Source organism: Xiphophorus maculatus, chromosome 20 (genome assembly GCF_002775205.1).
Source record: "Xiphophorus maculatus strain JP 163 A chromosome 20, X_maculatus-5.0-male, whole genome shotgun sequence".
NCBI lineage: Eukaryota > Metazoa > Chordata > Actinopteri > Cyprinodontiformes > Poeciliidae > Xiphophorus > Xiphophorus maculatus.
Genome location: NC_036462.1, coordinates 15,958,996 through 15,980,940, shown reverse-complemented (window position 1 = coordinate 15,980,940; position 21,945 = coordinate 15,958,996). Strand labels below are relative to the sequence as shown.

The following is a 21,945-nucleotide window of genomic DNA, read 5'->3' as shown; positions in this document are numbered from 1 at the left end:
CCTATTGTCACATCAAGTCTGACCAGCTTCCCTCTTCCTGCTAAAAGAAAATGCATCCAAGCAGCATGATGCTGCCACCACTGTTCTACAGTGGGGGGGTTGTTTACAGTCAAATGTAGTGTTATAGTTTTTCTCCTTTCAACCATCTGAGTTTTCACAGAACTGCTGCGTTTATGAGGAGACTAAATTACCCATGTGAACTCTGTTTGCTAATTTCTTCTGAAGCCAATGGATTTTATTTGGGGTTGTCAAGGTAAAGGGGAGCAAAGTTCACACAGACACATAATGAAAAGAAAAAAAAATGCAACCAGGCAGTACTGGCGACAAACATTTTATTCCAACATATAAAAAACTGCTGGGCTCACATTCACCAGATCTGTTATTTTGTATGACAAATGACATAAATATAAAATACAATAAATATTAAATAAAAAGTGAACAGTTGTATTAAGACATGATGTAAACAAACAAATGAAAATATCCGATGAAGACATGAACTGCAAAACATAAGAATCTGTGATTTTTGCCCTGAGTGAAATGAGATTTACAAATTTATAACCAAGTCACAAATTATAGAAAGTAAAAGAAAAAAAGGCTGACGGATCCAGAATAGAAAAAGGTGAGTGCTTGGTATATTTCAGTCAGTTACCACAAGTGCAAGCACTCTCACATTATGCATGTTTTCATACATTTTTGTAATCTACATCATAGAAATCATATATGTTCAACATATGAGACTTTTTTTTATATAAATTATTCTCCTCTGTTATGATATGGTACACAAATGTGCTCAGTTCTCAGTCCTTTCTGAGTGGCTTGGTGGCTCCTCTTTAATCATCCAATGTTGGGCCACATAAAGACGGAAAAAAAAAATCCTTGCAGCGTGGTTCGGTTTCACTCCCCCCCTTCAGTCCCCTCCTGGTCTGAGTGAAATGGCATGGCCGGTCAGTGCACTTTGATTTAAAGGAATGCTTAGATCACACTGCAAACACGCTGAGGGAGCTGGTCTCGTCTTTCAGGCCCAGGATGCTGTATGCTATCCTCTTCATGTGGCCGGGCAACCGAACGCCAATGTTCCTAATGTCTCTGAAAAGAAGCAAATCAACACACTGCTGTCAGAAGGCTGAACACAAGTGGGAATCTGTAACGTATGCAGATATAAAAGTCACATTCCGTAGCTAAATGTGCTCCTGTGGAGTAATTACAGCTCAGAGCACCAGAAAGTTTAATTTGCACAGACAAATAGGGTGTGTAACAGTCTACAGTTCCTTGAATATTTAACTTTAAAAGTTAAAGCCATGCAAGAATTGTTTAAACTGTCCACACATAGTTGTGGCAGTTTATGATGGAAATTAAATTAGCACATTAAGTATTTATAATTCCTCAGTGTGCTGATAAAAATGCAGCATGCTGAAAGATGAATCAGCACAGAACTTACTCAGGCCTCAAGGCGAGCACATGGTCCATGGTGGTTATCCCCGCTCGAGCAAAGCTTTCGTTGTACTGGCTCATCTTGATGGACTCGAGCCACTCGGGCACCGATCTGAACATGGTGGTGTCACAGCCGCTGGTGCTGGGCAGGCGGATGGAAACGCTGCAGGGAACCACAGGAAATCAGTATTCACAAGCACATGGTGCACATTTCTGTGCAAGTAATGATGAAAATACACCATCGTCTATTAATCTCTCTCTCTGTAAACCTTCTCACAAACTTTATAATAATATTTATACCAACTCTTATTATTTAAAAAAATGAATATATATATATATATATATATATATATATATATATATATATATATATATATATATATATATATATATATATATATATATATATATATATATATATATATATATATATATATATATATATATAATATAATATATATATAGGATGCGGTCAAGTAAATGTATTTACTTAAGTAAATATATTTACTTAACCGCTGAACAATTAATGCGATAAATCATGATGAATTGATTATAGAAATAATCATCAACTAATTTAGTAATCAATTAATGGCTAACTATTAATTAATTTCCTTAGAAAAACAAATATTCACAGCAGCAATTAAGTCAAAACTGCAAAAAACACATATACATTTTGAATTTCAGATAAAAACTTCATTGTCTGTAAATATGTTTCACCCAAAACTCCTCCAGTGGCATAATTTTCACTTCCTCCAGTTCAAATTCGCTAAGGAAATCCTATATTATTGTATGTTATTAAAAACATTTTATTGATTTACTTGTTTATTTGCATCTTTTAATGTATTTCTAATATTGTATAAAAAAAGCTTAAGAGGTAAAATGAAAAATCTGCAGAAAGTGCTCTTTTTTTTATCAAAATAAGTCAGAATAATCAGCTAAAAATAATCATTAGTTGCAGTCTTAATATATAACACAATTTTGAATATAAGAGTTAGGTAAAATTAGGTATGCAGGAGCTATTAACACTATATACAGTACAGACCAAAAGTTTGGACACACCTTTTAATTCAAAGTGTTTCCTTTATTTTCATGACTATTGACATTGTAGATTCACACTGAAGGCATCAAAACTATGAATAACACATGTGGAAATATGCACTAAACAAAAAAGTGTAAAACAACTGAAAATACCCCTTATATCCTAGTTTCTTCAAAGTAGCAACCTTTTGCTGTGATTACTGCTTTGCACACACTCTGCATTTTCTTGATGAGCTTCAAGAGGTAGTCACCTGAAATGGTTTTCACTTCATAGGTGTGCCCTGGCAGGTTAATAAGAGGGATGTCTTGCCTTATAAATAGTCATGAAAATAAAGAAAACCCATTGAATTAGAAGGTGTGTCCAAACATTTGGTGTCTGTACTGTATGTTTGCAGTAAAAACAATTTTAAAAAATTAAAAAGATGAAATGTTAGCATAAGCACATGTCCTCAACATCATAAACAATATATCAGTTACCTCATGTGTCTTTCTCTAATAAATAAAACAAACATTTTGTCCTTACTGTGGGTCAAAGTCAGCGATGGTTTTCAAAGATTCTGGACTCTGCAGAAGTTTGTCCAAAATGTTGACGATGTCTGAGAAGCGAGGTCTCTTGGAGCGGTCGTGCTGCCAGCACTGAAGCATGAGCTGGTAGATAGCAGACGGGCAGTCCATCGGAGCAGGAAGCCTGAAAGCCTCGTTGATAGCCTTCATGACCTGAGGAGGAGAGGGAGGCCGAGTTAAGGCAGCTCTTGAATTTAAGGTAGATTTATGACCTACAGTCAGTTTGAACAGGCAGCAGTCCAACAAACTGCTGTGCACCTACACTAACATTAAGATTTGATGAAAATGGTGAGAAACCACATGCTTGGCCGTAAGGTTGCTTTCAATCACCACATTCCAAACACAGGCCAAAACAATCAGTCATCACAGCCATAAGGGTCGTGACAGATGAAACATACCTCATGGTTGCTCATGTCCCAGTAGGGCCGTTCTCCGAATGCCATGACTTCCCACATGACTATCCCGAAGCTCCACACGTCGCTGGCCGAGGTGAACTTCCTGTATTCAATGGCCTCTGGAGCGGTCCAGCGGATTGGGATTTTACCTCCCTGACACCAGAGAAACATCAACAAACCAAGCTTAACATGTGACAGGAGAGGAAATATGAGGCGGTGAGGGACCAAACGCTTATGAGTGGAAACACAATTAACAAATGTGCAGTGGATAGAGACTAAACCCAGCTGAGTTGGAGTTTCTAATTCTGTTTTAAAGCTGCAGTATGTAACTTTTACAAAAATATGTTTTTCCATATTTGTTAAAATGTCACCATGTTGAGGCAGTATGACATGAGACAGATAATCTGTGAAAAAATCAGGCTTCCCCAGTGCCACCAATGCCGCCCCCAGTCAAAAACAACCAATCAGTGCTAGGAGGAGTGTCTTAACGCTGTCAATTATGCTCGCACATCTAGCATCGCGTAATACGAAATGTGCTAATGGCAGAGAAACAACTCAACTTTACAGGAAAACCATTTATCCGCTGTCATCGGTGGCCATGCTAACTAGCATTAGCACTCATGGCTATGATGTGGTGAACCAGCCAAGTGCAAGCGGGATGGAGTGAGCACAAGAGTGACTGACAGAGCTAAGACCCTCCCCCGGACTCTGATTGGTTGTTTCTGAACAAGTGGTGTATTTCTGCATCTAGTACCGGGAGTACTAGCTGCCCGTTTATTTTTTCAGATTATCTAAAAAACACATTTATTATAAAAGTTTCATACTGCAGCTTTAAAGACGGTGAAATAAAAAGCTGGACTCACTCTGGTCGTGTAGGTGCCCTCGGCGTCGTCCTCCAAGACACGAGAAAGACCGAAGTCAGATACTTTGCACTCCAGGCTGCTGTTGACCAGGACGTTTCTCGCCGCCAAGTCCCGGTGGACATAGTTCATGTCAGAGAGGTATTTCATACCAGCAGCTATTCCTCGCAGCATTCCCAAAAGCTGGTATGGAGGAATCTCTGTATCATGTTCCTAAATTAAATTAAAAAATATATATTTCTTGTTTATGTTCTTTATATAAGCATTTAGTGTTCTAAAAATGGTATAAAAATGACAAATTAATGTTCTCAATTTTCACAAAGTTTAAGGAAATTTAGACACCTACCTTTAGATATGTATCAAGAGCTCCATTCTCCATGTATTCTGTTACTATCATGGCATGCTTGACTGAAAAGAAATTTAAAAATATCATTATAATTCAAATTAAGCTTTACATATCCATCCAGTTAAACAGAAGGTCTGACTTAAGCTTCATACTTACATTTGGTGACGACGCCTTCGAGCCGGATGATGTTTGGGTGTGAGAACTGGCCCATGATGCTAGCCTCGCTAAGGAAGTCCTGCCTCTGTTTCTCTGAGTAGCCGGGCTTCAGCGTCTTGATGGCTACAGCCAATTCTCCTTTCCTGGGAACCTTCATCATGCCCCGAAACACTTCGCCAAACTCACCTGTTGAGCACAGAAGATGAAAGGAAACGTTTCAAAATGGTTCAAAGAAATGTCATTAAACTTAAAGCTGAAACTGTCTGGTGACCAGTGTTGAAAGACCCAAAAAGAGACAACTTTGTAACTCTTTGATTTTACTATCAAAATGAAATAGAAATAAAGCGTTTTGAAATTCTAAATGACTAAAATCGATCAAATTTTGGTGATCGGAAATCAGCCACTAAATCTCCAATCACTGTGTCTCAAATTAAACTTATGAATATTTACCGACACCGATGACTTTTTCCTTCCTGATAATATTTGGGTCAATTTCTTTGACAAATTTTTGGATGGCAATGTTAGGGTCCTCGTACGTATGAGGGTCGACGTACGCCTTCAGAGGCTTAAGCTGATCTGAAGAAGAAAACAAAATAAGCAAAAATAAGTACAAAAGCAACATTTCATTACCGTTTGACAAAACACTGCTTTCCTGGTTTGCTAACCTGTAGAGAAGTAGGGATCTTCAGGTCCTCCTCTGCCCCGGGAGCACAGACTCCTGAGAGGAAAAACAAGACCAATCACTGTGAGACTAAGCAGAATAGATGCCAGCTTTTAATAATTGCAGGTCAGCCTCGGCTGAATCAGACAAAGGATTTATTCCACAGCAGCCCTAACTATTACTACAACCCCTCCTTTGTTTTGAGGCTGATAATAATACAGCTGACAGGTTTGTAAATGGTACACAATATTTATCTCAATGACACACACATGTCGAATGTGGATTTAGAGTCGATGGAAACGTACCTTCTTCGCAGCAGCAGGACGGCGACGACTATAAGCAGGATGACAGCCACTCCGACCACCGCTCCCATCACCAGCGTGGGCTTGTTTTGTGTCTGAGATTCAGCTGCACAAATCACACAAGATCATTGTCATTTTGAAAAACACACACATTTACAGGACATATTATTCTGATGTGCGTTGGATTTAGTGGCTTTTATGGATGTTTGTACCTAAGGCTGACGTGTGAAATGGTTGGTCCTTGCTGTAGCTGCCAGGCATAGCTTCAGGACTCAGTTTGACCAAAACTCTGAACAAGTAGGTCGTATCTGGGGTGAGGTCATTAATCTGGACAGAGTTTTTGTCCAGAATTAGGACTGTGTAGGTGGTCACATCGCTCTCTCCCTCAATATCCTGCAAGGAGAATTTAAAATTGTGTTAGAAAGATTTATTCTAATGCTAATCTATATTAAAAGCCAGCCATAGTAGCGCTTTATACATTTTACATGGGAAAAGAAAAGCTCTCCATCTTACTTTTTTGCGGTACATCAGCTCATAGTGGTGACTGATGTGGGCTGGAGGTCTGCGAGACAGAGTCCAGGACAGAGACAGACTGGTGGGCCCACGGTCATCCAGATGGATCGACGTCACCTTGGGGGGATCTAACGGTCGGCGAGAGACAGAGCGCAAAATAATGGTTAGTGACTAATCATAGTGTTTGGAAATGAAAGCCTTTGGGATTCAGCGGGTCAGACCAAATTCCTCCCTGTGTAGTAAGTCCATCTTTTGTAGAAGCCTTTAATTGAAACGTTGTACAAAAACAGTTTTTTCCTCTCTTAAGCTGGTTGGAACCCTAGCTCACGGTAACTCAATAAGTGACTCTTATCTGAAAGCTTCAAGACTTTAGTTATATCACACAAAGACACACGGATGTGTAAAAAAAAGCTTAAAAGACGTTCAACTTCTAATGCAGCAGCACACTGACACATTCAGAGGAAAAATCACCCTTTAATCTGATTACATTTACTCTTTACGTAAATTAATTGTATTAATAAATAGCAAATTATATTTTGTTCTATATGTAAGGAAAATATAGATTTTTTTTCTTTATATGACATATAACAATAAAAAAATATACAAAGAAAAATCTACATATTGAGAAATTCACTAGTGTTTCACAATTATTGACCTAATTGACAATTCCTATTGAATAAATGTAACAGACATATTTCAATTGTAGTTTTGTACATTTATCCAGGCATTGTTGTAAGTAATCCATGACTAATCCCTTAAATATGGCGTGACACAAAAGGCTACTCTTTAAAAACAGGCTTTTATTTAGATCTAATTTTAACACCTAGTATTTACTTTGTTTTATTGTTTCCTTTTTTATTTATTTATTTTATTTTTTATTTAGATTGAACTCATGCAGCATTATTCAGATAAATTTTAGATGTTATGTGATGTCTGACATTTAGTCGGTTTGTTAAGCTGACACAAATAAGGTAAAACTGAACATTTCATGTGATTTATGTATTTTATATTTTATTGTAACGCATTTGTGATTCATTTATTTGTTATATAAAAGAGCTATATTATTTAAAAAATAGCTTACTAACATAAGGCCAAATTCAGAAAATTACAAACAAAAAAATCTTAGGTGAGAAACTACAGTATGTTCTCATATTTTTTCCATTTTGACAAAAATGGCCTCTGTTTTCTAGGAAGTTGCGGATTATTGGTTAAAAGTCCCTCAACAATAGCGAAACTAAAATAAGCAAATTATAAATTTCACAAACTCCTTTAGGTACATTCATTTAAAAGAATTGTTAAAGATATAAATGATTACTTAGTATCTAATCAGATTAAATGTTGGATACTTCTGAAACCTTGAGAGATTAATTAATTTGAAGGCCTTTTTATACATTTTTATCACAATAATTACATGGTGGTAATGTAAGCTTACACTAATGATCAATGAATATTTATAGGAAATGAGGCCCATAAATCTCACTTGTATAATCCAGAGTAGTGGTGATGGTTGCAGTGGCCCTCTCTGTGCCGTACTGCGACACCCCGCTGTGAGCCTCCACAGTGAATGTGTAGTTGTGATGCGAATCCAAGTCACTAACAACAACTCCGGGCTCCTTAAGTTCTGTCGGACCGGTCTCAAAGCGGATCTTCTCGCCACAGGCGACGCACTGGGACTCGTCACAGATCTCACACGCCACGCTGTAGGTCAGGTCGCTGCGGCCTCCGGTCTCCAGAGGTGGGCTCCAGGACAGCAGCAGGCGGCCATCTCCCGACAGCGTGGTGGAAGTGAGGTCGCGTGGGGCGCTGGGCGGAGCTGAACCAGGAAGTAAGTCAGTCACTCAGAAAAGTCCTCTAAGACAGACCCAGTGAGTCCAGATGGAGCTAGAAGTGAGCAGGATCTCTTACCAGAGCAAGCTGCTGTCAGAGGATCAGATGGGGATCTGAAGAAGCCGTCCTCACAGACACACTCGGCTGCACCGGCTAAAGACGACTTGGTGTTATCCGGACACACTTGACAAAACTCGTTGGAGGCAGACGGTTTGAAGTAGCCTGGTTTGCATTCTGTGTGAGAGAAAAAGGGTGTGTTCATTTCAGTGTGACAAATGAAAGAGACAAACAGAGGAAGGAATGAGCGATCAAAAAGCAAACAATAAGCTTGTCCCTGTCAGTCTGGCCCTTTTTCAACCAAAAGGAAGCATTTGTTGTGACTAACCTATAATCACATAGTCTTTGTATCCGGAAGAATGAGACGGGATTTCCCTGTTGATCTGCCTGCACTCGTCCTTTTTTTTTTTCAGCCTGAAGGCATGATCTCAGGTCACAGTGCCGGAGCCTACCGGATGGCAGCGGGGCAGTAAATCCATCAGGTGATCGGATCTCTCCTCTCCCCTGTGAACTATGCGGCTCAGATTTCTGGTAGATAATATTTTTTGTTTTTGCCAAAGGAAATGGCAGCTTGGAAACTGCTGGAGTGGTTTAAATGGACTTTTCATTGCAAAGATAAAGAGCTTTCCAGGGCATGAGAGGTTAATGAACATCCATGCAGGACAAAAATCAGAAAGTGAGCTGCAATTCAGTCAGAGGCTGTTGTTTCCGGCCTTTCTTCCTTCCTTTGTGGAAGCAGATGCGCATATTTTCTGACTGGGGTAAGGCCTCAGCGGCCGCTGGATGTTGGGCCTCCACCCCAGGCTCAACTCTTTCACAGATTTTCTTCCAGGTTTCCCCTGTATTTAGCTCCATCCATAAATATCTAACCAGCTGTCCAGGAAAATGGTCTCTACAGCATGATGCTGCCACCACTATGTTTCATTATAGAGATAATAGTTTTCTGCCACACCCAGCTTCCTGAATGCCAGGGCTGGACGACATGCCTGAAAACTTATCACATTTAACATTGGCTGATATCGATAATTAAGTATTTGGTTTTTTTTGTTTAAAATATTTGAAATACTGACAAACTTCATCTTCTATCCACAGTTTTCACTTCACACCATTATTTTTCTGTTTTTAAGCAGTTACGAGGCAAAGTGGTAAAACCTTAAACTGCTACTGCGCAAGTTACTCAACAGGTTGTTGCTAGGTAACCACAAGTAACTCAACAGGTTGTTGCTAGGTAACGAAAGAGGTAGAATTCTTCAGCCTACCTTCCCAGAATGCTGTGCGGTTCTGGATCGTAGTTCAGTGAAATTATTGAATACTCTATCAAACATATTATCTATTGATATTGGCTATTGATTTAATGTCCAGCCCTATTGAATGCTTGCCTAAAACTTTTCATTTTGGTTTCCTCTGTCCAAAGCAAACCTTGTTCTAAACATGTGAATGTGAGAGAGGCGTCAACTCTTAACTACAGTGGATTAAAAAAGTGACAAAGTTGTGTTTTTTGTTTGTTTTTTTCAATATTTAAAGATCTCGTCTACAATGCTTTCTGAGGACCTGCCTTTAGTCTGGCGCCTGCTCTGGTGACAGAGAGAAGAAGTCTGGCGAACGTTGGATTAAAGACATGGGCGCGTTGCTTCCCCACCAAAGCAGGAGGACCTTTGCACCCCAAGTAGTGCTGGTGCACAAGAGGAGAAGGAGCAGGTTGAGTGTGGGATGAAGATGAATAGAGGGGGGACGGCAGGGGCTAAGGTCTGGAGCACCAACAGAAGCGCTCTCTGGGGAGTCACTCGGCGACAGGGGGGGTGTAGCCGAGGTTATTTCGAATAAGAAAAGGGGGCCTGCCCATTTTATCTGGAGCTGGAACAGCAGGACCTCTGTCACGTACTAAAGGAACTACGGCCCCATTCATCCATTGTCTGTGAGATTGGACAGAGTGGTGCCATAAACAAGTTACATTGCTCCATATAAAGCTCATAAATGGCAGCATGTGTGCAGTGTATAAAAACCCCAAACATTGTTAATGCAAACTTTGGCAATAGGCAACGCCTATCTAAATGCTAACCATGTGTTTGCATTGCATATCTGATGCAAATTCCAATACAAAGCATTTGCATGAGATGGCTGAAAGTTTTCCAAATTATTATCTCTGCGTTTATTCTTCTGATGCTCTCACGCTCTCTTATGCTAAAACTCTCAAAAGAACATGAATTACGCACCGCTGCATCCAATAATCGAAGCAATTTTTTCGCTCTTTGTGGCTCAAGCCATTGTTATAATGAGTGAGAGCGTGGATTAGGGAGCTCGTTGCGTGTGTTAACAACCGGATGAAAGAGTAAAAGGAGACCGAGTGGGGCATGTCATTGGCTAACAGCTGTCCTGTGGCTCTACTAATCCTCCTGACTAAATTACACCCCACACCTAACTAAGCAGCCCTCAAATCTAACCTCCCCTCATGCACCAACTGTCCACTAAAGAACAATCTGCTTATTTGTGTCAGTCAGCATTCCTCCTCATGTCGCTCCTGCTTCCTTTTCCCACAGCAGTTGGACTCGCCAGTGGAATCCACACGCAGGACATGAGCCTTTTAGGATATCACTTTCTCTTGTTGGCTGACAGAAGATCACAGTTTTTTTCTTTCCTTTTTGTACCCCCCCTTTGTGTAACAACAGATGTTTCCTCTGTCTTATTAATCAGGTTATCATCTAAACTTTGGAATCATACATTTCCCTGTTCAAAGAAAATTTCCTGCCTTTTTGTGCCAACTTCCGTTTCCATTAAGAAACCTTAAAGATTAAAACAATCCTCTGTTCCATCTTGATTTTTTTTTTTTTTTTACAATGTGATTGCGACACTTGTGCTTTGAAGTGCAGTGCTTATCAGTTCCTGGTATGTTGGGCTGAACTTTTCAATATCAGTTAATTGGCCTTCTAATCAATTGTTTAGTCTATATAAAGCAACACAAAATATGCAATTGCAGCTTCCCTGGTGAGTAACAGCAAAAAGGATTAAAATAAATGTAAAATTTGAATATTATTTTGACAAATCCAACCTTTCGAATGAAATTGCTGCAATCACAATTAATGATTCCTGTAAAATAAATGAAAATTAATTATTTGTTGACTTAAAATTCACTTTTTAAAGTTATTTAAAGTGTTTCAGAAATTTTTATTTTCAATCCATGACTTCCGGTTCATAAAATGACCTGAAACTCTTCAAAATGTAGAAGGTAAGTAAACATGCCTTTCTTCTGGTACATTTCTTATCTACAAAGATCAAACACATCTATTTTACGTAAAGGAACAGATAATATTTGTATTAAAAGGTGCTTTTCCTTAATATCCGTTCAATTATTATTTTATTTTGGTTCTTTATCACTTATATTAATTAATTAGTTTTTTATTTGCATTTTAATCATGTTTTGATAGAATATTTTTATGCCCCAATTTTTTAATCTATGAAAAAAATATCTAATTAATTAACTAAATCACCTGTATTCTGGTCTATTCCATTTTTTAAGAGTTGCTAAGTGAAGCGAAGACCATTGATATAATTACGAAACAGAAACTCATAAAAAGCCCATTTTAAAAATGTAATTGATTTTAAAAATGATTAAAAATGTTAATAATATTATAAGTTTATTTTTTTGTGGCCATTGAAAATTATGAGGACGGTAAAGAACACATTCTCCAAATCTCATTGTTAGCCAATGGTATTAAAGTATCTATTACAAGAATTTATTTTAATTTTAGTTGCACAATATTTTACATTAATTGTGGAGGAGGTTGTATCAGTGGGAAAAGAGTCAAAATGCAAACAAAAAACCCATATTTTTCCACATTAAACAGCTTCAAAAGCACTTCATTAACCACTTAAAGGATTATTTCCCTTGTGTTTAGAACCTATAAAAGCTGATCCCTTGACTCTGCATGAATGGTCGTACAGGAACAGGTTAAGAAAACACATGTCTTCGCCAGTCAAGGTGGCTCGGACTGTGAGGAGTCATAAAACCGCAGCCTGACTCAGTCTAACCCCTGAAAGGTGTGTCAGCTTCTTCCCTGCAATCTGTGGTTCTGGTTGCCTTAGCGACCTGCCCAAAACAAATTTCTGCGAGGAGAAGACACACGCCGCTTTCAGGTAGTCACTGCGACACATTCACACAGCCCTTCCTCCAGTCAATCAGCGCTGAAGGTACTGCGGTGACGTGAGGAAGAAAGAATTCCTCTCTGAAATCCCCGCAGCACACTGACGGCCCTTCCTCCCTCCTTCCTCTTCACTCCGTACCGTTTCTCCTCCCACGTTTCCTCCAGATAGTTCAACACACCACACCCCAGAATACCAAAGGACAGACCAACTTTTCTATTCACGCAAACAGAGCACATAGAGCATGAATGCCAGCGCTCTGTCCTTTTCTTATTTAAGAAACTTACTTCTACTTACATTTATATTTTGACATCCATTTTATTCGATTTTTTTTAGTTGAATGTAGTAAAGTTCATCTACATATATATATATATATATATATATATATATATATTTTTTTCAAGATTTTGGAAAGTTGAGTGGAAGAAAAAAGTGTATAAGAAAATTGTTCAGCAGTAGGGAAAGTAGCAGCCTTTGTATGTAATAATATTTTATTCGAATAAACAGTTCTGTGTTTTCATTAGATGTAATCCCCAAGATTAACTCAAGTAAATCCCTTAAATATCTATATTAATCACTTCCTATATCTATCTGTGTGTGGATAAGGAACATATGAGCTTCAGTTTGGAAATTATATTGCTTAAAAAAAATTTAATCTGTCAAAAATGGTAATTCCTAAGAGGCAGGCTGTTCAGTGAGTTGTGTATGCAAGGATATATTTAGAAAGTTGGGTGGAAGGAAAAAGTGTGTTAGCAAAACGTGTAGAAACAACAGGGATAACTGCAGCTTTGAGGTAATTATAGTGGAAAGCCAGCTCAAGAGTTTCACAAGATCTAGAATGAGTCATTTACAAGGTGGACATACTGGAGTTTGAGGTTAGGATTGTTGGGAAACGTTTGATTTTTACAATGGAAATTTAAACTTCAGAAGCAGCCTAAAGGTAATGTTTAATTAATTGGAATAATACATTATATTTATAAAGTCCAACTTTTCATCAGTATTGTGTTGCCAGGAAAAGCTCATTTTTGTTGTGAAATTTTAAAAACCAAAGTAATACACAATTCATTGGGCAATTTTAACTACCTGTAATATTTCTAAACATTCAACATTGGACTTTGTATGAATGTCTAAGAAGAGAAGAAATTACATTTTATGTCAGTTTTAAACCTTCTTGGATTTGTACTTTTCATAATAGAATTTGTGTTTGAGTTTTCAAGAAATTTAACTTTAGCTACACAGCAATTTTCCATCATCTCATTCTAAGGCTTTAAGTTCAGAATAAATACTTTTATGACATAAAAGAACAAAACTTTCAACGGTCATATAGAGTTGCATTTAACAGGAAGTCGTAAAACCGTGCCTCATTCTTAAAACCAAAGAGACCAGGGCTGGAAACAAAGGGCTGTTGGGCAACAGGTACAATTATGATGAGGCATCAGAGGAAAACAGTTGAAATTTACTCACAGATTGACTCTTCTGTGTAATATGAAGAAACCTTTATTTGCTGCCTTCTCTTGGCATTTATTTCCAAACAAACCTGATATAATTAGCATTCCTGCACACTCATTGCCCACCGCCGAGACAAATTTGTTACAACACCCAAAGTAAGACAAACACAGTTGAAGGCAGATTTCTGGCAAGGCTTACCTTGGCAGGAGTTTTCTGTGGCTTCGTATCCTGGGAGACACTGGCACTGCACCACGGGAACCACCCATTTACCCTCAGCTGTGCAGTAAATGCGTGGGGTGGTCTGACTGACGGCATTCTTCACGCAGACTCCCTCCACCTCCCTCAAGGCATCTGCAACCGTCTCCGGGAAGGCTGCCAGGCTCTGCACGGTGGACGGACACGTCTTGTAGTAAACCCTGACAGACAGCAGGGCCACGCAGGCGCCCATGTCCTGGAAAGCCAGGTAGAAGCCCTTTTTGGACAGGGGCACCACTGTTCTCGTCTCGGTGTTGACCTTCGGCACCCGGCCTCTTGTGACCTCATCGGGGGCGATGGTGGCGACCTTGCGGAACTGCCCCTTGCGGAAACTGGTTCCCACGTCGGCGTCAGCCTCCGAGATGAAGAGGTTGAACGTTTCTTTGCAGGTGACAGAAGCGCCGCCGAAGGTGTTGCAGTCCCGGACGATGAACTGGAGCTCCACAGAGACGCGGCTGCTCTCCGGGCGTCTCTGAATGAAAGTTGTCCGTACCCAGTTGTCCTGGTCAGCAGAGTCTACATTACAAACGCTGTAGGTGTATAAAAGTGAGCTGTTCACCACCGTCTGAACAATCTCCCACTGCAAGAAGATAAAAAAATGGCATCAATATCACCGAATGAAAGCGGAAAATTTCCTCATGCTTAGGCCTGTCACGATAACAATCATACTGGATGATAAATTGTTCCACAAGTTATTGGGATAAGTGATAATATGGTTGTTTTGAGACCATTTTGAACTAATATAATGTCAATGGCATACAAATGCAAGATTAATAAGCAAAACAGAAAGAACAAACGCAATGAATTGTGAAGTCTCTGTAAACTAGACATTTGTCGTCTAATTTTTAGTAGAAAGAAAGAGAAAGAAGAGAAAAATGATAAATCATGCAAATGGAAGCTAATTTATAATGCGACTACTAGATTTATAGGTTATTGCAACAGGCCTACTCAAGCTTTCTTAAAAGCCCCTAAAGCTCAGAAGTCTGCTGAAGCTTTTTTCCCAAACATTAACATCGTCTGGGCATGTGCCGTGCGCTCTCAACGTGTGTGGTTTTCCATTAACACACATGGCTGCATGCGTGGAAGGAATCAACCCAGCAACTACTACAGTAGAACCAACATTTATGGCCCTTAAACAAGCTTTGTAAGCACAGCGCTGAGAGAGGCATGGCAGCAAAGTCACCAGCAATTAGAGGGTTTTTTACTGGAGGGAAGCACTGACGTGTAAAAAGATTAAAAGACTTAAGTCCTGATTAAAATTTAACACATCATATGTTAGCAGTTCGGTAAGGTTTTAGGGAAAGCTTGAGTCCTCAAACTTTACAACTGATGTGGAAAAGACAGTGCACCGCAGATGAGTTGAACACAGACACAGAAGAGAGCGTGTTCCTATTAAGAGTAACTAACTAGTAGAAAAGTATGTCTTTGTAATAAAACAGTAGCAACTTAAAGAACCATAATCTTTCTATTTTTTAAACCATTTTACTTTTATTTCAAACAGAACTCTGACTGGAAAGCCTTTGCATACCCTGTTCACTTGTGGTGCATCATTTCCTGTCTCAATTTTACCCGACTCTTTGGTCAATAACATAATGCAAATTGGTGACAGTGTTTATAAAGGTTCATAAAAGACCAATCGCATGGAGTGCAATAACATTTTAACCATTTTAAAATAAAAAAGCTTTCTCGATTTATTCCATTTATACATTTTAAAGATGCTGCAGCCATATTGGACGCTGAACTCTTGATAAATTCCAGCTTTCCAGCTTAATTTTGACTCCATGGGAAGTTCTTGATTTGTTTTTTGATTGAGAACTACAAAAGATTTTAAAATTATACTACTTCCCAGGGAGGGTGTCAACTGCTTAAAGTCTTCGAACATGCCAATCCCTTTAACTATGCAACTACTGAGGAATTTTACAGCCAAAAAATAGACTCCAGAAAATAATGATCCTACGTGCAAAACTAAATAAATCTTGCAAGTGGAGACAAAGTTGCAATAGAACAAAGCTCAAATTGGACAAACAGGGAAATCCTTTTTAATACAACGCCAATCCGTACATTCTTAGATCTTTGAGTGCAACAAGAAACAGAGACCACACTCTGGAAATGGCCATATCCTGTTTCTTATTTTGGATGGAAAGCCACTGAACTATAGATAGAGATGGGAAAGATGGCTCTGTACATCTGGATGAGACTTTTTTTCTCTCTCTGTAATGTCTTTCCATATCTCTTCTGAGTGTTATCTCTGCTTATAGAAGGAGAGAAAATTTAGCTTTATGGTTTGGACATAACGAGTAATCCACTGTAGGCCTGTAAAACGCACTTTGGTAGAGTAAATTTAAATGTAGGTTGAACCCTGACATTTTAACGGCATTCATAAGCTCTTTATGAAAGGGTAACATTAACACAAGACAAGCTGCGCTCTGCCAAACCTCATCGAGCTGCCGTTCATTCCATCTCTCCCAGAGAGCTTTTTTAGTGGAGCTAAATGAGCAAGAGGAAGGCCTCTGTCATTGTCACCAGGCAGGTTTTACTTTCACAGAAGTCGTCCTCGTAAAAAAAGTCAAGTTTCAAGTCGTGAATCTGGAATCCTAAAAGTGCCTGTTGAGGCATAAAAACTCACCCCGTTCTCATTCGGCGACGTCAACCATCCCAACTCTGACCCAGAAGCTTTCATATCTAGCAACACATCTGCAGGGACAAACAGAAATATATGACTTAGTTACAGCCAGTTCAGGCTCAACTGATAACGTCTGACTCATAAAACCGTGACACGACTGTCCTGTTTTATTTAATTTATGTAACCATTATTTTACCAGCAATAATGTAACCATTATTTTACCACCATTATTTTACCTGCAAAAAGAGAGAAAATCTCTTTTTGTGAGGGAGTACTCCCCAAAAGGCCCATTGACTAAAATTTAAAAAGGACAGACAACTATTGGGCAAAGCATTATAAAATTCACTTAAGTAGAGATGAAATAAAAAAATAAAATAGTAGCACATGAGATTAAGAATAACAATTACACTCTTTGGTTAAGCAGTTAAGTTTAAAATTTGTTCATCAGAATAAATTAAAGTACAAATTTGCCTTAAATGTGCTTGGGTCTAACTTAAAGCCCAGAGGACCAAAAAGAGAACACAGCTCTCAAAGGAATTGTAAAAAAAAAAAACTCAATGAATTAGAATTTTATGAAATAATGTAGTTATTTCAGTAATTCAGCTGAAAAGTGGTCATATTTAAACTTTTAATTGTGTTCTTAATTTAGGGTTATGTGTGAGGGAAAAAAAACATGTTCACTTTCTCAGTAGATAAGAATGTCACAGCCACACTTTTTCCATCCACTCAACTTTCCATTACTATGCTTGGATAGAGTAAGAGCAGCTCATTTAGCAATGGCCTTTTGTGGTTTGCTTCCTTGTGGACGGTTTACCTTGCTGCTAAGGTGTGCAGTAAAAATAATGTATAACTTAAGCTAGAGCGTAACAAGTCTGATTTAGATTTCCTTCTATTTAAGTTTTCTTGGAAACTGATTTGGGGTTTCATTAGCTTAAAATAATCTGTAAAACACAGAAACTTCAGATTCTGAACTGGAAGGAAACTCCAAATTAAGTTCTTCTTGGGTCCATTTGAACAATGCACCGTCTCTGAATTGTATTACAGTATAATATAAACATAAGTAAGCACAAAAATCCCCTTTGGCCAACGCAAGGCTCAGATATAAACTATTGAGCTGTTAAGTAAAACTCTCAGCTTTGATCTGAGGGTGGGGAAGCTGTTTTATGGGGGGCACATGCCACGCTCTCACGTTTTAATCAGCCATGTCGGTCTTATTCAGATTTTCAGGGACCGTGTCCTCCAGGGCTCAGGGTGCAAGATTTAATAGTGTCTGAGAAAGGCGTGGGCTTTTAAACGACCATGAAGCGGGGAAATACATGAATCTGCGTGACCCGATAGAAACAAAAAAAAAAAAAAGAAAAGTGTGACATGTTAAATCATGAAACAGGTGCCCCCCTTCAGCAGCTCCAGAGCCAGGCGCCGATTCAATTTTAAAGAAGACGGATGGAGTTATTAAGAAAAGGCGATAATCAAAGCATTTCCATAATCATTGTGTTTTATTACAACTGCAAGTTCAATAAATGAACAGACGAACTCAAAACACGCTGCTCTGGGTTATTTTTTTTGGCTAAGCATAAAGTAAATACAAACAAAGAAAATAAATGAAAGTTAAAATAAAAATCTAACAGCAAGAAAGTTTAAGCTGCTACTGGAAAACAATAGAGCTAAATCGGAAGCAAAACTTTAAATTCCAGCCTCCTGACTCATAAGGTGCGGTCCAGTGAAAAGCTATCAAACTACTTTTCTATACAACGTGATTTAAAAAGTACTTACGTTCTTTTGACTGAAGGCTGATTAAAACTCGAATAATAAATAGAAAGAAGCAAAAGTTGACCCGAGGCTGCCCCATGTTTCCACACAACTTTTAAAAAGTCGTGTATCCCGAACTCATGTGCTACTCTCCGCCAGTCCCACCGTCTCCGGTCCCTGAATACTTTGTCCACACCGGCTGACTGAACTGGAGCCTCTCGGCCCATTCAGAAACAGGTGGCGTCATAGCTCCGCCCACCGGCCCGTGGAATGTGGAAGTGCTCCAAATATGGAAATAGGAGGGCGGAGCCAAGCAGCTGTTTCATTGGGGAGAAGTTGATCCTTTTTTAATTGCTCCAGGAATGTATCAGCCATAAACTAATTCGTGGAATAAAAATGTCCTCAGGGCAATAAAATGAGAGCTGATGAGAACAACACATGGCTCACAATGTAAAAATTAACTATAGATGTAATTTATTTAACTGTATTATTATATCCATATTAATTTTATAAATAAATATAAATAGAGGCGATTCTGGAAAAAATGAAGAGCCCTCCGCATTGAATCCCATTGAAAACCTCCTGGTTATTCCACCAACTATTGATTTCTGATCTCTTCCTGAATTAAAACATTAGTATTGTTGTTCCTAAATGAATATGCATTTGTTTTCTTTGCATTATTTAAGGTCTGAAAGCACTGCATCTTTTTCCTTATTTTGACCATTTCTCATTTTCTGCAAATAAATACGAAATTTTTTGTTTGGAATTTTGGAAACATGTTTTCAGTAGCTCATAGAATAAAAGAACAATGTTCATTTTACTCAGACACATATTTATAAAAAGTAAAATCAGAGAAACGGATGATTTAAAGTGTTCTCTTAATTTTTTTTTTCAGAGTTGCATATGCATATTTGGAACAAACTTCCAGAAAACTACAAAATAGCTGAAAGGCTGAGTTTCTTTAAATTAAGACACTGCACTCATCAATATGTAATATTTGCTAGTTTTCTCAATTGTTCACTGCAAGGTGTATTTTATGATTTTGTATTTTTGCGTTTTTATGATGTGAAGCACTTTGAACTGCGTTGTAACAGAAATGTGCTATTCAATTGAACTTGATTGATTTGTTGATATACATGTAATTGTATTTTAGGAAGGGAATAATACAAACATCTGTCAAATTTGAAAGGCTTAATTAAAGCTTCCACTGATATTTTATCAATCTGTTTTTCCTGATGAGTTGAGTAGTTGAGGCTGGAGGGCAGCGTTACCATCACCCTAATCTTAAGCTCCCTTGAAGTATAGTAGGTCAGGAGTCATCTGGTGTTGACGTGTTGTAAAATGTTGATCAAGTTAAAATATTATTTTATGCCTAAATTTATCAGGCATATAAATAATTATGGGCTTATCTACCTTTATTTAATTGAGACCAGTATGGCTAAATTGTAGTTCTAAAAAGAATATTTGCTTTTCCAGTCAAGCAAAATTGACAAAATTGGAAAAGCATGAAAAATGGTTTTTAAACAATCACTTTATAAAAAAAAAAAAAAAAACCTCACTTGAACCTCTTGATTTTGATATGCAGACATATAAACATCTAATTCTATTTCTTTTCATTGGTACTTCAGTTTTCTTAATTTACTTATAAACCACCTTAGATGTTTATTCTATGTATAATGTTACAACTAAATGACTGTATTACAGTGCAAATGGTGCATATTGTGACATTAAAAGTGTGTTTAGGCCATTCAATGATTTGACCGTCTCTCAAGTAATTGCCTGAATCCTCCACAACTTGTCCAGGTCTTGTCTTTCCCACGGCTGGTAAAGGAGGGGTCAAGTGGGGGGGTTGGTCTGGTATGAATATATGACTACTAATGAGATGTTCCTGAAAAAGAAGTTTAGGATTTGGGTATGAATATGAGGCCACAAAGAAAAACCCAACAATGGCATCACCTAGCAACTGTTATCTGCAGGAATGTCAGAGTCAAGTCTTCTCCGTGGAGCGGATTGCACTTGGAAAGAAGAGCCCCCTCAGACTGAGAGCAGCAGAAATGAAGAGTGGGACAAACTGAGGTGGGGGGGCAGAGACCATCCAGACAAAGAGTCCCCCCAAAAAAATCAGCTGAAGGGTCGAACATTGTCTTGTTCAACGTTACTAAACACGGGCATTAATCATACAACACGGAGAATGGAAGATGCTGATAAAAAGAAGCAGATTAACAAGTTAAGTGTGGGTTGAATTATGACTTTCTGACCTTGTAGGGAAAGAAAAACGATCTGACGCGTTAACTACTTTCAAAATTAATTGCAGTTTAAGTCAAAACTCATGTTAGTTGTGCATTTTGTTCTGTGTTATATCAGATGTAAATATGTTTTGTGAACATAATTTGATTTATGGCAAAGTTAAATGGAGTTTGGTGTTATCTCGTCTTTTAATTTGCTCTCTTAATCTATTTGTCAGTTTAAACTTAACCAAATACTCAAAGCACCTCTTAAGTGACTGAACTTTTGTAATAAAACTCCCCTAAGGAGGAAAAGAAAATGCAATTGCACTCTTTTAACACCTACGTATCTCTTACCAATCAATTATACAATCCACATTCATCTGAGTGCAGACTAACACTTGAAGGAAACGTCCATCCCAAGCACTCACTTTGCCCTTTTCCTTCACTCTTCACGAGTTTTTGAAAACACGTTTACGTGCATTTAGGTGCTGCTTTCAAGCGCTGGTGCTCGCGCTCTGAGAAGTGCTTCCCGTTGTCATCCTGTTCTCGAGGGTGTCAAAGGTTAACACCCTCTCTAACGCACAAGTATGCAAATGCTTTTCATTACAATACATGCTCCTTTTCATTTACCTAACATAGCATGTGTCCTGCTGCAGAGTGTGGACTGCTGCCTCACAGATCGCTCGCCCCCTCCCTCTGTCCGTCCCTCATTGCAGGGCTTCTGAGGGTGATGACAGCACAAAAGTTTTTCACACAGGGGGTTGGGCTTGCATTTTGTGGGTCAGCGAGCAACGGCCGATGCAGCAACGCCATGTCATTCAGACCTGGTTCCCCCACCCCACGCACCTCCCCTTAAGCCTCACTGTTCCTGTGGCATCAGCAAAGATAGAGATGGAACGCTGCAGAAAACACCAGGGAGTTTGTGTATTGCAAGCATGAGATCTACCGGCTGCTTTCCACAACTCACAGTGAGAAACCTGAAAACCCTTGTTAAGAGATGATGGATTCACATGTTTGATTATCATGTGAATATGAAGATGAATCCTCATCATTTATTTGCACACAATACATCATTGCAAGATTTCACCCGAGAAAAGCAAACAGGCTCAAAGGTATTTAAAAATGTCCTCATCTGTATTTCACAAATTCATTAGTTTCCTTAGTGTAATATTATATTTCAAGTGGCATGTATCCATTCAGTGCTTGCCAGTATTATATTTGGCCCCTTCCTAAGTCTCTAACTGCCCTTAATGCCCTGAACAGCTGTATATTTTTGGTGGCTAAGATCCAAAAGCTGTTGGAGACATTATAATGAAAGAAAAGCAAGACAAATTCAGAAAAATGCGGGTCCACC

General features: G+C 38.6%; 1 protein-coding gene across 1 annotated transcript; it reads right to left on the bottom strand.

Moving 5' to 3' along the window:
* Positions 1-323: 323 nt before the first annotated feature.
* Positions 324-18,572, bottom strand: LOC102226201 (ephrin type-A receptor 2-like). The gene is made up of 17 exons (XM_023325641.1): positions 18,388-18,572; positions 16,618-16,685; positions 13,935-14,571; positions 8,172-8,327; positions 7,747-8,079; positions 6,267-6,394; positions 5,966-6,146; positions 5,757-5,859; positions 5,456-5,508; positions 5,241-5,366; positions 4,791-4,976; positions 4,635-4,696; positions 4,292-4,501; positions 3,432-3,581; positions 2,993-3,186; positions 1,439-1,594; positions 324-1,086 (listed from the first exon to the last, which is right to left on the bottom strand). Exons 1-17 carry the CDS (start codon positions 18,461-18,463, stop codon positions 978-980), a joined length of 2,928 nt encoding a protein of 975 aa, XP_023181409.1. The 5' UTR covers positions 18,464-18,572; the 3' UTR covers positions 324-977.
* Between the last annotated feature and the right edge of the window lie 3,373 nt (positions 18,573-21,945).